Source organism: Lepeophtheirus salmonis, chromosome 4, assembly GCF_016086655.4.
Source record: "Lepeophtheirus salmonis chromosome 4, UVic_Lsal_1.4, whole genome shotgun sequence".
In the NCBI taxonomy this organism is placed as follows: domain Eukaryota; kingdom Metazoa; phylum Arthropoda; class Copepoda; order Siphonostomatoida; family Caligidae; genus Lepeophtheirus; species Lepeophtheirus salmonis.
This window is the reverse complement of record NC_052134.2, coordinates 42,410,926-42,425,465: the sequence shown is the minus strand read 5'-3', so window position 1 is coordinate 42,425,465 and position 14,540 is coordinate 42,410,926. Positions and strand designations below refer to the sequence as shown.

The window sequence follows — 14,540 nt, the reverse complement described above, 5'->3', positions numbered from 1 at the left end:
TATAATAAAGAAATTATTTTAAAGGTTAAAAGTCTCTGTAAAAAACTCGTTCCCCGTTAGATACGAAAAATATTTATCGTATTTCTAATTATTTACGAGAAAACAATAACTATTTTAGAACCGAACCAGTTTTAAAAAGAGGGCCTAGTAAACAAGTACTCTAGTCCCATGCAGAATGTAAAAAAAAGACTAAAAAAAAACAACCTTCATTAAGTGTGTTAAAATTTCGTGAACTTTTCTATCGATGTAAAAAAAAAAATTAGCAATCCATAATAGATAAAAAATTTATAATAAACCTACATCAATTTTAAATTGCAGAATGACTAGTTAAATTTTTTTAGTTTTTCTTAACAAATATTTCTTTTTAGTTATAATTAAGGATGCCATTTTTGTGACGGAAAAACTAAGTTTATAAATTAAAAAAGGAAAAAGGACTGTTGTGTGTGCTCTTCTATTTTTGTTCATTATTTTATAGGTCGTCATGCTACTAACTTCTGCCTCTGAAGTAAGCATTATTGCTTACCTTTAGTGCAAATTCTTTTTTAAAAATGCTCCATAAAATAAATACATATGGATTTAAGTATAATTAGTAGATTTTCCAAGAACTAATGCTATTTTAAATGTAAAAGTAGCAGTAATTGATTTACTCCCCCTAAAATTATATAACAATCAGCTGATATTAACAAAGGTCTTAATTCAGTAATACCATAACTGTTACTCTCGCTTTCTCAACGCGTTCTTTTTTTTTTCTCCACGAAAATGACATCCTAACGTATGATCTGTATATATTTAATAGAGTTTGTGTGAGTTACTTTATGGGTACCCTGGTGCCTCTTTTGAATATGGTCAGGGGGGAGGGGGATCATATTAAGGGCGCTTATTCTATAAGCGAAACACAAAAGTTGATTTTTGTAGCTCACTGAGACTAGATAAAGGGTTAAGTTATAAATCAAAAAGTGACTGGCGTTTCTAAAACTAACTATACGAATAACTACTTTTTCTAAATTTATTCAAAATCAAAAAATTATGTGAAAAAAAAAAAAAAAATTGGTGAATATTCCAGTTTTTTTAGGTTACAAAAAATGGATTTCCAATGGAACATTTTTCTGTATTTTTTCCCCTTCTAAATTTAATTTATAAAAACAATAATCAACTTGACTGTCCACTCGGTAGAGCACAAAATCTCCAACTAAAATCAAATTGAGATATGTATCTCAATTTTTTTCAAAGTTATGCTCGATTAAGCATTTTTTACCTTATGTTTTACCTTGACCTTTAAAATTTTATGATCTCTTACTGTGACTTTATATAATCTTTGTACCAAGTTTGATCAAAATCGATCCGTAACTTTTGCTGTAATCCTGATGACTAACAAATAAACAGGGCATCGAAATTGTTGTAAATATTGAAACTTTTAGAAAATTATATCAAACGAACGGTCCCTGGTCAAGAGCAAGGCCTAGAGAACTCATCCCCAGTACCCCATCCCCTGTTTCTTACTACTCTCAGTTCTTAATATCTTATTAAGAATCTTACTGTACACTGCCAAATACGGATGAGAGTAACACCAACGTAAATGCTGTACTTATTCGAGGTCCATCTAAAACTCGATTTTTTTTTTTTAATTTGTACATAAATAATTTAATTTCTTAGTTCATAATTAAGTTATTATATTTATTATGCAATTCAGGTTTGTGGATAAGCCGGATCGTTGATTAGGGGAAAACAAGGAGGAAATGCTCTAATAACTATTTTCGAATACGTGCTTAAGAATTAATTTTCTATGAATATATTTTTAGACCTAATCATTAAAAGTTACTCTTATCTGGAGATTTTATATTAATGTCGCTCATGTAAAAATTCGTATCTAGAGTGAGAAAATGATGAGGCAAAAGTTGATATCACTCGGATATACGACCGTGTTCGAAAGTATTACTTCTTCACTAAAAAAACAAAAACTATTTTTTATATTAACTATCTTCTAGTGTTGTTTGAAATATAGAAGATTATCCTTTTAGAGCAGAAATTAGTTATATTTAAGGGAGATAAATTTGGTAAGAACAGAAAAGCGTGCGAGGAGAAAAGAAAAATTACTTATGGCATCATTGATTAAATAATATACATCCTCTTCTATCAATCATGAACGTTATCATTCCCGCCTTTATTATTCAATATTAATATAATATTAGATGGTGATAGTCGATAGAGAACTGAATAAAATCCCCAAAATGACGTCGCCTTCTGTCTGGATTTATGAAAATGGAGGCCCAGGAATTTGGAAAATGCTTACCGGATGAGAAACAGATGGTTTGTCGGATTTGTTGATATAAATGTGCCTTTAGTCCCCTGTCTAGAATTACACGCCACTCATTATCCTCATCTCATAACAAGAGTATGGATATTCATCTATAAAATCAATTTGACGATGAATACATCAAGTCAGACTTTAACTTTGATCTAACAACGATGCTTATTGCATGTAATTTACCTTATCCATTGCTAATCATCTACGTTCAAAAAATTTATGGAGAAATACAAGGGTAAACATATCCCTTCCCGAGGAACCATCATTAAATTAATGGAGGACGTTGGTACTGATGTCATATGTAGAAATACATATAAAAATGTTTTGAGTCATCCACACCAAATGACGATCAAGTTATCAGTAAAAAGTATTTACGAATATCGAAATGGAACTCTGAATTTTGTACTATCTCACAGTAAGTATTCAATTTTTTTTTTAAATCTAACCATAAAATATGATTCTATTTTAGCTAAACATATCAAGAATTATGATACACAACTCAGTAAAGGGCAAAAACAACTGCTTAAATGGTCACAACAACGGGGGTAGTAGCTTTGGATGGTTTGCAACTAGTTTGTCTGAGACTACTTACTTCGCTTTAAGACTTGGGTATGATAATTAGGTTTTCCAATATTACATAGTCAATAAATATTACTTTTTTATCACTAAAGGCTTAGCTATGGTTGATGGGCTCCAAGAAATGGTGTTCAGAAAACTCATAAGAGGCAAAAACAACTTTTTAAATGGTCACAACAACGAGGGTAGTTACATTGGGTGTTGCATTATAATTAACAATTGTGTATATCCATCATGATAATAGTATGCTGTTATATAAGCATAAATAACGGGGAAAATATCTTTTTTGATTCTCTTAATAAGGAGTAATATCGCCGGACATTACTACATAATTAGCTTTTGCTCTAAATCTTTACGATGAATTTATTTATAAAATCTTTTTATTAGTATATTTATTGTCTAATTTTATGATTTTGACATTTACTTTATTATTAATAATTAGTTAGATCTCATCGGTAGAGATATATCTATCCTGTGCACAAATGTATATAGCAACTTCCACGAAGAAGAGGGGTGATTATCTTTTTGATTAAACTCCACGTCTCGCTTGTGTATTGCAACCTAAAGTTATGACATATTGAACTGGATTCCGATGTCAGAACAAGAAAATATTATTTGGATCAATCTATTATTTCAACATTCTGTATATATAATTTATTGTTATTAGTTATATGATTCCAATTGTTTAATTTTGTATATTTAACATAAATGTATGATGGTATATTTTTTATAATGTAGATTATATTTAATTAAAGCCTTCTTTTTTAAACTTGCAACTTCAAATATATTTTGAAATACTCTACTTTGTCGTTTCATTAGTTATTATTATGAGAATATGGTTCATAATGAATTACAATTTCATGGAGTGTGACGTTTTCAAATCTACTGTAACGGATAAAAAACGTCGAAGTCAATTATACGTAGTATATCTTCATTAAACATTTTGCTAATAAATACATTAGTTATACCCTCAAAAATCATAATAAAGCAGGCAGATGATAATCACATCAGTATTTTAAACAATGATACCATATGTCTTTTTTTTCCCCCTCCTCCTCGCACGCGTTTTTCTCTACAATATTATCAACTATAGTTATATTCCATCATCCAATAATCATAATATAATAGGAAGCTGATTTATTAATAATAATAAAAAACCATTTAATCAATAGCACCATATGTCTTAGTCCTACACTCTTCTTGAACTCAATCATATGCCAAGGCTTACAAATAGATCAACAGTGATGAAAATCCGGTGAATTTGTTAGCTGGCCCGTTTTTTTGGAATTGGTAATACGAAGAATACATTTTCTTTTCCTTAGCAGTTGTCATTATTATTTAATTCCTGAGTAGTGAACATCATTTCCTAAATTCTATTATATTCAAAACCTGTTTGAACGGTCGTGTGTACTCATAAAAGACGGAGCGTAACCCTGATGATGTGTTGCAGAGTAATAATTGTTAGTCCTTGTTGGACTCGGAGTAGAATTGGGGATCGGCATCGGAGTAATTCTGGCAAATGTCTTAGATTATATACTTGTCTCCTTCCTCTCTCTTCACAGCTCATTGTAGATGATCAAATGTAATGTCCATGAGCATTATTCTTTCTCTCCTTCAAAACATTTTTAAATTGTTAGTGACCATGTTGATTTTTGTTTTCTTTTTTTATTTATTTGCCCATTTTCCACAGGATTTTCATCACTATAGATCAAGTTGACATTTTTCTAAGGAAAAAACTATGTTTAGAAATTTGAAAAAGAAAGCGGTTGTTGCGTAAGCTCTTTCTTCTTTTTTATTCATTATTTAATAGTTCAGCGCCGGTGTTAACTTCTCCCTCTGAAGTAAGCATTCTCACCTATTTTTCGTATACATTGTTTTTAAAACGTGTAATATAATAAATATATATGAATTTCAATATTACTCTGATATTTTTCCCTTACTAATGCTATTTTAAAAGTAAAGGTTCTCTTCTTTACATCAGTAGGTAAGAGTGAGGATACTTGTTACACGGCCATTAACTTTAAAATCTAAAGATATTTAACTACCCTGTTCTTATAAAATTGAATGTTTTCCTTTGTTTATCAAATCAATATAAAACTCCACAAAACCATATAACAGACAGGCCTAACCTTATTCTAGTAATATCACTTGGGATTCCCTTTTTCTTCTTATTCGAACACATTATTATTATAGCATATTCCTAGACTGACTTTCTTTCTCTAAAATTTAGAGTTCTTGCTTTTTTCAAAGGCAATACAAAGTAGAAGTATGTTCATTATTGTGCAATGAATGTGTACTTTAGGGCTCCGTCCACACGGCAACGTTTTTAAAAAGTTTCGCGTCTATACGAGGAAGAAATCTGCATAATCCAAGCAGAATGTTGCTGTATCTAATAGGAATCTTTTTACAGAACCTTTTTTATTTCAGGGACGTTCACTGACCTTTGGGATCTATATCGGCCAGTTTGATAACCCTTGTTTTAGATCATGGATAAAAATACTTAAATTCTTCTGAAATATAACAAGGGCGTCCACAGGGGCTGGACTGTAGCCCCCATCCCAATATAATCCTGCGGACGTCCCTGTATAACGATTGATATTCTTAAGATTTTTACTCAAGTCAGGCATTATAAAGTTAAGGTATCTGAGTTGAACGAAGGCGTTTAACACAACCTCACTTTAATTTTCTGTGACTTTTATATTCATCTCAATGTACAAAAGTTTATTTATAACACTTGTAATATAGACTTGAACTCGAATTTATGACGAAAAGGAGAGGTATGCCAATACTATCAAGTACGAATGTATATCTATATAAACACCAGAATAAAGTGTTCATTATTTTAACAAAAAAAAAAAAAAATAGTTTTTATATCCTTTAATAATACTATGATGAATTTGACACGAATCATGTGCTTTAAAATATATTTATATTATTAAAAAAAGAAGACATGACATCAGAAAAGAATACCAGATATTATCCAGCAAATCACTTAATTTGTTTTCCCTGATTTTGAAGATAACTTTAGTGTCATCATTATCATAACTTCCATTTACCATTTATATTTATTGGGATCTGTACTCCAGACTGAGGTTTGTTTGGATGCGGAGCGTGAAGGAGCAAACCCTAGAGCCTTTTGAATGTTTTGTCGAATGGACATGGTGCAAAGGATATAGAGAAAAATGAAAGAGCAATCCGTTACGTCATCTCCATTCAAGTTTCTATGACTGCAAATAATAAATGTTTAAATAGCATAAAGGTTCATCATCCATTACTAATTATTTATCATCACGGAAGTCAAAGTTATAATGTAATAACAACTAACAAGGAAATGTTTAGGCTCTATAAAGAGGTGCAGTTTAACAATAATAATTAATAATGAAGATGACTCTCATATTAATAGAATTACCTTATGCCTTGAACCCACGAAATGGGAGAAAAAGGTAACTTGGCTACGACTTTTCCTTCGAAGAGTGAATTGAACATGGAGAGCAAAGAAGTAAAGGCAAAGCCGATGCCCAGCATGGACTTCATCTTAACGAGCATAAGATCCCGGTTCGTATTTTTGAGCTTCTCTTCATCCCTCTCCAATTTACGCTTTTTGGAGGAAGAGTTTCGATCTAGAGTGAGTCCAACTTCACCCTTCTTCTTCTTTTCTAGCCGTTTCGACGTCTTCTCGATCTCTCCTTTCAGTTTCTGATATTTCTCCGTTCGATAGACTAACAACCAGGTCAAGCCCTCACCCAGAAGAACTGTACAAACAGAGATAAAGACGATGAGCAAAGTATCTGACCACATTCTTTCAGATTCACGCCGCAGTCATTGATTTCAGGATTTACAGTTAATTAAATAAAGACTTAAGATTATACTTTGGTGTTATAATTGTACACTGATGACGTTATTCTAGATCGTTGTCACGTGATAATATTGGAACAAAAAAAAAAAAAAAAATATGTACATCAACAGCAGTCAATTCATTTTTTTTCTTTGCAACCTTACTATTTTTTGAACATTACCATATTTCATCATACCATTTCAATTCCCAATCCTTACAGTAGTTTAAATATTGATTTATATATAATATAACATTGTTTTAATTTATATGTATAAACCCTAGCTCATACACAGTAGATATCATTTTACTACTCAAATGGATTTTTAAATATTATATAATATTTATTCGTATTTTTAGGATCTACTCTTATTAATATTATGCATTCTGCTAAATTCAAAAACACGTTCCATAAAATGACATAGTATTTCTTCATTATATGTAACTATTTTATATAATAAATATTAATATTAATTGTAGGTATATATTATGTCAATATGTAATATTTTCATTCGTTACGAGGTTGAGTAATTTTAATAGTAGTCAAAGGCTGTTTTTTCTGATAAATGATAAAACATTTCAGCACGCTATAGGATCCAACCAATGACGTTTGCGTTTCAATTGAAAGATAAAAAGGTTATGTACAGCGATAATGTATTATTGGATAATAATTTATATATATAAAAATAGAATTAAATGCGCCGGTGGTTTAATTGCTATTAATAATAATAATTAATATATTATACGTATTTTAATACTAAATTTGAGAATATCTTCTTTTTAAAAATTACAAATTAAAATTATGCTCAAATTGATGCATTTGTCATTAATTATGCGTATTGTTGCCTTTGTAACTGAATGGATATTCAATCCATCATTAAGTAATACTTATTTTCTGCTCAGTAAAAACTTGCGATATTTAATAAGTTTTGTAATAGCATTAATTAGACTTATTATAATTTAATTAATATTAATGAGGGATAATGATTCTGACACCCAAAATTCATATGATATGTGCGTGATGGTCAAGAACCTCATAGTATCAGCTGATTAGATTCCTTGAAAGTTGATGGAATGCATACATTTCCAATGGCCAATGGACTGAATATTCAAATATTGAGAATGCAACAGTGAGTGGTACAATCGTCAGTCAGAATCGTAACTCCAGGATTAGTTGAAAATGTTCCTCTCCACTGTTTTACGCTTGGACACTCCTCCACACAGATATTTCCTTAATGTTCGATGCATCTCCGCTTTGGCGCTTCAAACTTTATCCCAGAAATGGGGAGTATCTCAAGACACATTGGAAATCCTCTCAGCACCAAGCGAAAGAAGCATTCACCGCTTCATTGAGCCAAGAGCACTCTTTCTTGCTTCACGTCAACACTTGAGAAATAACCCAGATCCCTTCTCACAACTTTGTAACTATTTTCAATCCTTCAAAGGCACTTATCTGTTATAAATTAATTATTTATTAATTGTCTTTTCAATTATAACCTTTTATGCAGGAGGAAAATGTTCAAAAGATCCGACTTGGATGAGAAGCACTCTCTTAACTGATGATGTCATACGCGTCAAATCTTTTTCATTGCTGTATCGATCCTTGAATGAAAACGACACGAATGCATTTCACATCAATAAACGAATTGAATATTTCTATTCAATACTTAATGTGCTCAATGATTCAAGATCATTGGATCATGAGTTACCGAGAGATATCAATCTCAAATTCTGTTATTTCTTCAAAGTCCTTAGAAGTGGTGTGTAACAATTTTTAATATCAGTAATATTTGATGGGTATATTAATTTTCATTTTTTTTTTGTTAGGAATAAGGATGAACGAAATACCTAGTGGTGAACTTTATTCCAATTTAGAAAAGGAAATTTCATCTTTTTGTCGATTCTATGATACAGAATATCATGATCATTCTACAGATTCACAATTTGATTTGAAAATATTTCCGAAATGGATGTCTCTTGGAAACATTTCAGAATTTAAGGACAAGCTTAAAGTTACATTTGAGAATCCAGTTGTATTAGAGAATCTTGTAAGTCAATATGAACCCATCTGTCATTGGAATATTGGTCATTTCTCTGAAGCATTAACCATGATGAGTTATAATACTGATATTTTTTTACGATCTCTTGATTCAGAGCCTTCTTTAGCTAAGGAATACATTTTAAGACTGGGTCTTCCTCTAATTTTGAATCTTCAAGTTATGATTAAAGATTTAAATGGCGGTGAGATGGAATCTGCTTCAGAGTACTATCGTTTAATTTCAGAAGATCTCCACCAAAAATATGGTATTCCATTACTTCAGTACTTAATGGAATCAAATTCATTACCTGAGTCTTTGAACTATTTAAATCAACCCTCATTTAATGCTTTGTTCAATGAAAAAAATGTATATTCGCTTCAGACGTTGAGAGATATTGAAGCAATTGCGCCTGAATTCTTATTTTATTTTTTGAAAACTGTGGATGCAAAGAGAACCACAGAACGATCCAAAGCGATGTCTTCCTCTGTAAAAAGTTTTCCAGAATTTGAAGATAGCGCTGAAACCGTTCAACTTATGGGTAACGCCTTGCAAGAGCTTACAGATATACAAGTTCTTGAGTTATTAAAAAATAATGATCTACAGCCTGCTGTTGAATCGATTGTTACACAAACATTCACTCCAGATGCTCTTCCTTCAAAAGAGGTCACTTTGCTATTAATAATTGCAATTAAAAATGAACCCAAATTACTCAAGCAAATGAGAGACTTCCTCCCATCGAAGCACTTTTTGAAGGATAAGGTCTTAGAAGTTGAAAATAACTACATTTTAGGCCAAATGAGGTATACATATACTTAATTCGATTATCACAGTACAATTTACTACCTTTACCAGATTGAAGTGGATAGATTCTGAGAGCAAAAAGGAAGATATGATATTTATTTTAAAATATTACATATCGTTTATTGAATATAACCAAAACTCAATGCACGACGAACGGATCTATACTTCAATTACGGACAACATAATTAGACACGTTCGTTTTTTTTGTGATTCCTTATTAACAAGTCCAAGTTCCTTAAGTGTTGAAGAAAGGGAAGATGCTTTGAAAATTTTCTTGAATATTAAGTCATACGGATCCCAAATTAAGAACACAAACGACGATTCTAGGTGATAATTGATATGTGTAAATGATCAGTTTTAAAGATTTTTTCGTTTTAGATTATTAATATGTTGTTGGGAAGGACTATTTTTCAGTGGCATTTCGCAATTCTCTAGAATAAGTGAAGAAATTATATATGAGAACCCATGGATACCTCATCATCTTAACATAACAGTCTTAATTAATAAAATTAAAAGACTCGAAGATCTGGAGCTTATGTCAAAACTTGTAGAAATTTGCCAAAAGTATGATTTAAACGAGTATAAAGATGCTGTTTTATCAGAAGAAATGATGGTTGACAAGTTTAAAAACATATTTTCAAGGCAGGGACTATTTAGCTTATTCAAAAAAAAGCTTAAACACGAATGAAACATAGACATTAGTACATGAATAAATTTATTAAAATAAATAAATATCACAATTATTTAAATTGAATCGATTCAAAGTAATAATCATAATTGCCAACAACATTTAATCTCAATCAAAGACATAACAAATTAAGTATCCCAAAAATCCAGTTCAAAAATATGTCCTTCCCCGTCTCCTGACAAAAGACCAAGTTTTTCAAGCTTAATTGATCCTACAGCAGTTATGTGTGAATGAGGATCTAGTATGCGTCCCTTTCCTTCATTTAGCTCTTCTAGACTCCAAAACCCGATTTGACCGAATCTTCCACCCGCTATAATTTGTGTATTGTTCATGTCAGCACACCAAACCTTTCCCTTAAATCCAGTTAGAACATGAAGACACTCACCACTTTCATAAGACCATAAGCGCAGTGTTTTATCTGAGCTTCCACTTAAAATATACTGATTACCATGTATTATCGCGCAATTAACTTCTTCTTCATGCCCAACCAAGGAAAAGAGTAATTCACAACAATTATCACTAACCTCGTTTTCGTTCCAACATAAATTCCATACAGAAAGCACAAATGTTTTTTCATCTTGCGTAATCATAATTTCTCCATTGCACTCGAGGGCGTCTGCCCACCCAAGTGGACCTTTTAGTGTTTTTTTGAGCACCCAATCATCCTTTTTAGTTGAAGTATAAACACAGATTGAACAATCATAAGAGGCAGTGAATAAGTTCCCATCTCGTAGAAGCTGTATCTTCCAAACAATGTATTCATGGGAAATAAGAGAATGTAATAAATCCCCGGACTCTCTATTCCAGATGTAAACAATACCATCTTCTCCTCCTCCAGAGAAGCAGTACTTGGTATTCATCTCTAAGGAATAAACTCCATCAGGATGCACTGACTTTTTTATCCATTTTCTCGTTGGATATGGCCGACGATTCCATAATTCAAGATTTCCAGGAGTACCAATCCCAAAGAATATAGATTCTCCATCAGATGATAGCTCATTGATTGTACAAACAGATCTAGCTTTATCACATTGAATAATTTTGATACGAGGGTTTTTTGAAGACCACCCTTAAGGATAGAATAAATCATAAGTCATTATCTTCACCAAAATAAAGGTATTGGCTTACCTCTCTTAAGTTTTTTAGAATGATCCAAACTATCTTGAATTATGAAATTCCAACTTTTTGAAACAGCTGAACAAGAAAAAACATCGAGATAATCCAAGTAGTTTAATATTTGATAAATTACATGGAAAACAGAATACTCGGCCAGGAGAGACAAAATATCCAAGCCTAATTCTAACCCGCATTTCGATGCATTATTCTTTATTCGCGTCAGTATTTCGGATTTAATACGAGCAGACTCCATGATGTCATTCTTATTTATAAGTGATAAAATATTTTCATCTAGAAAAGAAGGGAAAAGTTTAAAATAAATTATTTTTACTGCTTTCTTTTAAGGAGGGATTTCATATAATGACAAAAAAGAGATTACAAAAATGAATAAAAGGACGAACCCATATACAATACATACACATAAATTAATATAATAGTTAATTATTGTACACAAATGAATTTTGTAAAGGAATGAGGAACAAGTCATTAGAAAAATCGAGGTAGAGGAATTTGCTCGATGGACAATTTCTAATCTTTATTGAGTGTGTATGAGTGTATTGGAGGAGGCAATTCCATGAGCAGTTCTTTTATGTTTAGCTAAATTCCCCGTTCCAAAACCCGCAATATCTTTCAGACAAATATCGCACTTTTGTTTCACTCTTTCATGGGCTTCTTGAACGTGACGATTAAGGTTGTATTTGGAGACATAAGCATTGGAACATAAACTACACTGAAAGTCCCGTTCATTGGAATGGATGGCTTTAATATGTTTTTGAAGAATGGAATTTCTAGAAAATCCTTTTTTACAATATTCACAGACATAATCCAATATTTTATCATGCACGCCCTTTTTATGCTTTTGAAGATCAGCACTCGCATGGAAACGAGCATCACACACATCACATTTGAAGTTTCTTACATTTTCATGAACCCTAAGAACATGAGCTTTATAGCAAGAATCTTGGGTAAATGCTTTGGAGCATATATGACAAATGGCGCTGATCTTCTTTTCATGAACTCCATTGATATGCTTAGTGAGTAAACTGCTGGTTTCGAATCTTTTACCACAGCGATCACAATTGAATTTCCTTTCTTTTAAATGCACTCTCTTAATATGAGCAGATAGCATTCTTTCGATAGGAAATCCATTACCACAATACCCGCAGCGAAATTTCTCATTTCTTTCATGCATTGTTTGCATATGAAGATCTAAGCCTGACTTTGAAGTAAAAACCTTTTGGCAAAGTGTGCATTGAGAGGTTGTATTATTGTGGGCTTCCACATTATGAAGAGAAAATTCACTCCTTGTCTGGAAACAGAGTGAGCACCATTTACAAGACTTTTCTCTATGGCGAATAAGCTTTTTCTTATCATCAAAAAAATCTGCGCAAATATTGCAACGAAGGGGACCTTTGAGTGATTTGCCTCTTTGAACACGTTTCTGTGCAGAGAGAATCCTCCTCCCTTTGTCCATGGACTCATCATCATCCTCATCCTCATCTTTGAATTCACTCAAAATCTCCTCCAATATTTTTCTCTTCGTCTCTTTACTTGCATCGTCCTCCTCTTTTTCACTTTCTTGAAGGGCAATGGTGAGACCCCTCACGTTGAATGCCACATCCATGCAGATCTTTTTAGTGGGAACCACAGCACTTTGACTGAAGGCATCACCCAGACTCATCACCTCTCCCTGCCTTGAAGGGGAAGAATACAACTTGTCTTCTCCATTTCTTTTTTCTAAAGCCCTTTGGTCATAGTAGGCTCCATTTTCGGATTTGGACACGAGGGTATCCGTCTCTTTTAGACTCACGACCACCTCTCGGTCCAGAGACTCAGACTGGGAAATCAATTCATCCAGATTCCAAGCATTCTCCAGAGCATCCTGACAAAGTTGCTTGTCCTGGATTCCCAAGAGCGTTTGAATTAAAATCATTTGTTCCAGATCCTCGCTGCAATGGTAATTGAGAAGAGAGGCTTTGATGCGAACTCGGGAAACGAAGTCCGGGACACTCTCACACTCTTTCTGCTCCAGACTAGAAGGAATAGAAACAAGGAAACACATTAATCCCAGAGTCATTTGGAAGAAGGAAGAAGCAGGGAAATGAGACATTACCTCCGAAATTCAAGTGCATCAGCGAGTAGAAACTCATGAGACTTGTACTTGGCGAGAAATGAAACTAAAATAACCTCAAATGAGGAACATTCTGGATAGGAGAGAATTTCCTCCAAGTCTTGAAGGAAATCCTCTCCAGCCACTGTGAGAAACAAGTCTCGTTTGATGTCATCAGGATCTCGATCCAAATCCATGGGACATTCCTTCTTAAAAGCAGCCTCAAATCTCGAAACATAACTCTCAAATGAAGATCGAATGTCCTTTTTAATTGCTGGGAATTCAAACGGATCCAAATAAAAATCCATATTGATATTCCTAGCCTTTCCCTGGCGGTCACACTATAGCCAAAATATGGAAGTCGTAGTATTACAGTCAAAGACTCACCTACATTTATAATATTTTATCAGGATACAGCAGACGCTTCATTTAATGCTAGCTCATCAACGAAAGATCTCTCGCGCGCATTTTAATACTCCTTTTTTACTATCTAAATAGGGGAGGCAGGGATAGGTTAGCAATTTTTAGTATCAAACTTTACATGATCTTATACCAAGGAGTAGAACTCATTGAATAATTATACGTTCGTACTTTTATATAGAATGAGAAGCCTAGGAGTATTAGAGAAAAGGATCGGAGACATAATCGGGACAGCTGTTGACTCCAGTCCTCAAGTTTAATTCATTTATTATTTTTCCTTCATTGGTTTGTTTGTCGGAGTCACGCACCGACCTATATAATAACTAATAACTGGGTACTCAATGGGCAAAGAAAAGGAGAGTCAACCGTCAGCAGATATTTTATCTTATATCTATGTAATTAAAAAAAAACCACGAGTATTATTATTTATGCAGTAATCAACAGCTGAAAGACAGGTGTTTTTTTGTCCTTTTTTTATTCAGTAGCTTGTGCATCCAGTTATTAACTAGGTCGGTGGAGTCACCACAGGTGTCAGGGAAAAAGGGTAAAGGGAAAAAGGTAAATTGATTATTTGGAAAAAAATGGCAAGATTCTTTTAGACTGATATAATATCTCAAGAGCTACTAGAAGACTTCTAGTAGCCCTTTAATAGC

At 32.7% G+C, this 14,540-nt stretch overlaps 4 protein-coding genes across 6 annotated transcripts; 1 reads left to right on the top strand and 3 right to left on the bottom strand.

Annotated features, from left to right (window-relative positions):
- Positions 1-5,788: 5,788 nt before the first annotated feature.
- Positions 5,789-6,790, bottom strand: LOC121115989 (calcium load-activated calcium channel). Its single transcript, XM_040710175.2, has 2 exons — positions 6,291-6,790; positions 5,789-6,108 (listed from the first exon to the last, which is right to left on the bottom strand). The coding sequence occupies exons 1-2, from the start codon at positions 6,677-6,679 to the stop codon at positions 5,934-5,936; spliced, it is 564 nt and encodes a 187-aa protein (XP_040566109.1). The 5' UTR covers positions 6,680-6,790; the 3' UTR covers positions 5,789-5,933.
- Positions 6,791-7,315: 525 nt separating this feature from the next.
- On the top strand, positions 7,316-10,285 carry LOC121115987 (uncharacterized). Of its 3 annotated transcripts, XM_071887938.1 has the most exons (6): positions 7,316-7,367; positions 7,692-8,158; positions 8,222-8,473; positions 8,541-9,552; positions 9,605-9,880; positions 9,932-10,285. In XM_071887938.1, exons 2-6 carry the CDS (start codon positions 7,894-7,896, stop codon positions 10,239-10,241), a joined length of 2,115 nt encoding a protein of 704 aa, XP_071744039.1. In that variant the 5' UTR covers positions 7,316-7,367; positions 7,692-7,893; the 3' UTR covers positions 10,242-10,285. The 3 variants fall into 3 exon arrangements, with proteins under 3 accessions (XP_071744039.1, XP_040566107.1, XP_040566106.1); XM_040710173.2 differs by lacking the exon at positions 7,316-7,367 and having other exon boundaries at positions 7,456-8,134; XM_040710172.2 differs by lacking the exon at positions 7,316-7,367 and having other exon boundaries at positions 7,566-8,158.
- Positions 10,256-11,610, bottom strand: LOC121116611 (uncharacterized). Its single transcript, XM_040710875.2, has 2 exons — positions 11,370-11,610; positions 10,256-11,310 (listed from the first exon to the last, which is right to left on the bottom strand). Exons 1-2 carry the CDS (start codon positions 11,608-11,610, stop codon positions 10,370-10,372), a joined length of 1,182 nt encoding a protein of 393 aa, XP_040566809.1. The 3' UTR covers positions 10,256-10,369.
- Positions 11,611-11,647: 37 nt separating this feature from the next.
- LOC121115988 (uncharacterized) lies at positions 11,648-14,322 on the bottom strand. The gene is made up of 3 exons (XM_040710174.2): positions 14,021-14,322; positions 13,471-13,957; positions 11,648-13,390 (listed from the first exon to the last, which is right to left on the bottom strand). The coding sequence occupies exons 2-3, from the start codon at positions 13,773-13,775 to the stop codon at positions 11,893-11,895; spliced, it is 1,803 nt and encodes a 600-aa protein (XP_040566108.1). The 5' UTR covers positions 13,776-13,957; positions 14,021-14,322; the 3' UTR covers positions 11,648-11,892.
- Between the last annotated feature and the right edge of the window lie 218 nt (positions 14,323-14,540).

Bases quoted from the DNA above. Each gene is read 5' to 3' on its own strand.
- LOC121116611 (XM_040710875.2), bottom strand. From the start codon at position 11,610: ATGGAGTCTGCTCGTATTAAATCCGAAATACTGACGCGAATAAAGAAT. The intron at 11,311-11,369 runs GTAAGCCAATAC...TCTATCCTTAAG, and splicing joins TTCTAAAAAACTTAAGAGAG to GGTGGTCTTCAAAAAACCCT.
- LOC121115988 (XM_040710174.2), bottom strand. From the start codon at position 13,775: ATGGATTTTTATTTGGATCCGTTTGAATTCCCAGCAATTAAAAAGGAC. The intron at 13,391-13,470 runs GTAATGTCTCAT...TATTCCTTCTAG, and splicing joins GATGCACTTGAATTTCGGAG to TCTGGAGCAGAAAGAGTGTG.
- LOC121115989 (XM_040710175.2), bottom strand. From the start codon at position 6,679: ATGTGGTCAGATACTTTGCTCATCGTCTTTATCTCTGTTTGTACAGTT. The intron at 6,109-6,290 runs GTAATTCTATTA...TATTATTTGCAG, and splicing joins TCGTGGGTTCAAGGCATAAG to TCATAGAAACTTGAATGGAG.
- LOC121115987 (XM_071887938.1), top strand. From the start codon at position 7,894: ATGTTCCTCTCCACTGTTTTACGCTTGGACACTCCTCCACACAGATAT. The intron at 8,474-8,540 runs GTGTGTAACAAT...TTTTTTTGTTAG, and splicing joins CTTCAAAGTCCTTAGAAGTG to GAATAAGGATGAACGAAATA. The intron at 9,881-9,931 runs GTGATAATTGAT...TTTTCGTTTTAG, and splicing joins AACACAAACGACGATTCTAG to ATTATTAATATGTTGTTGGG.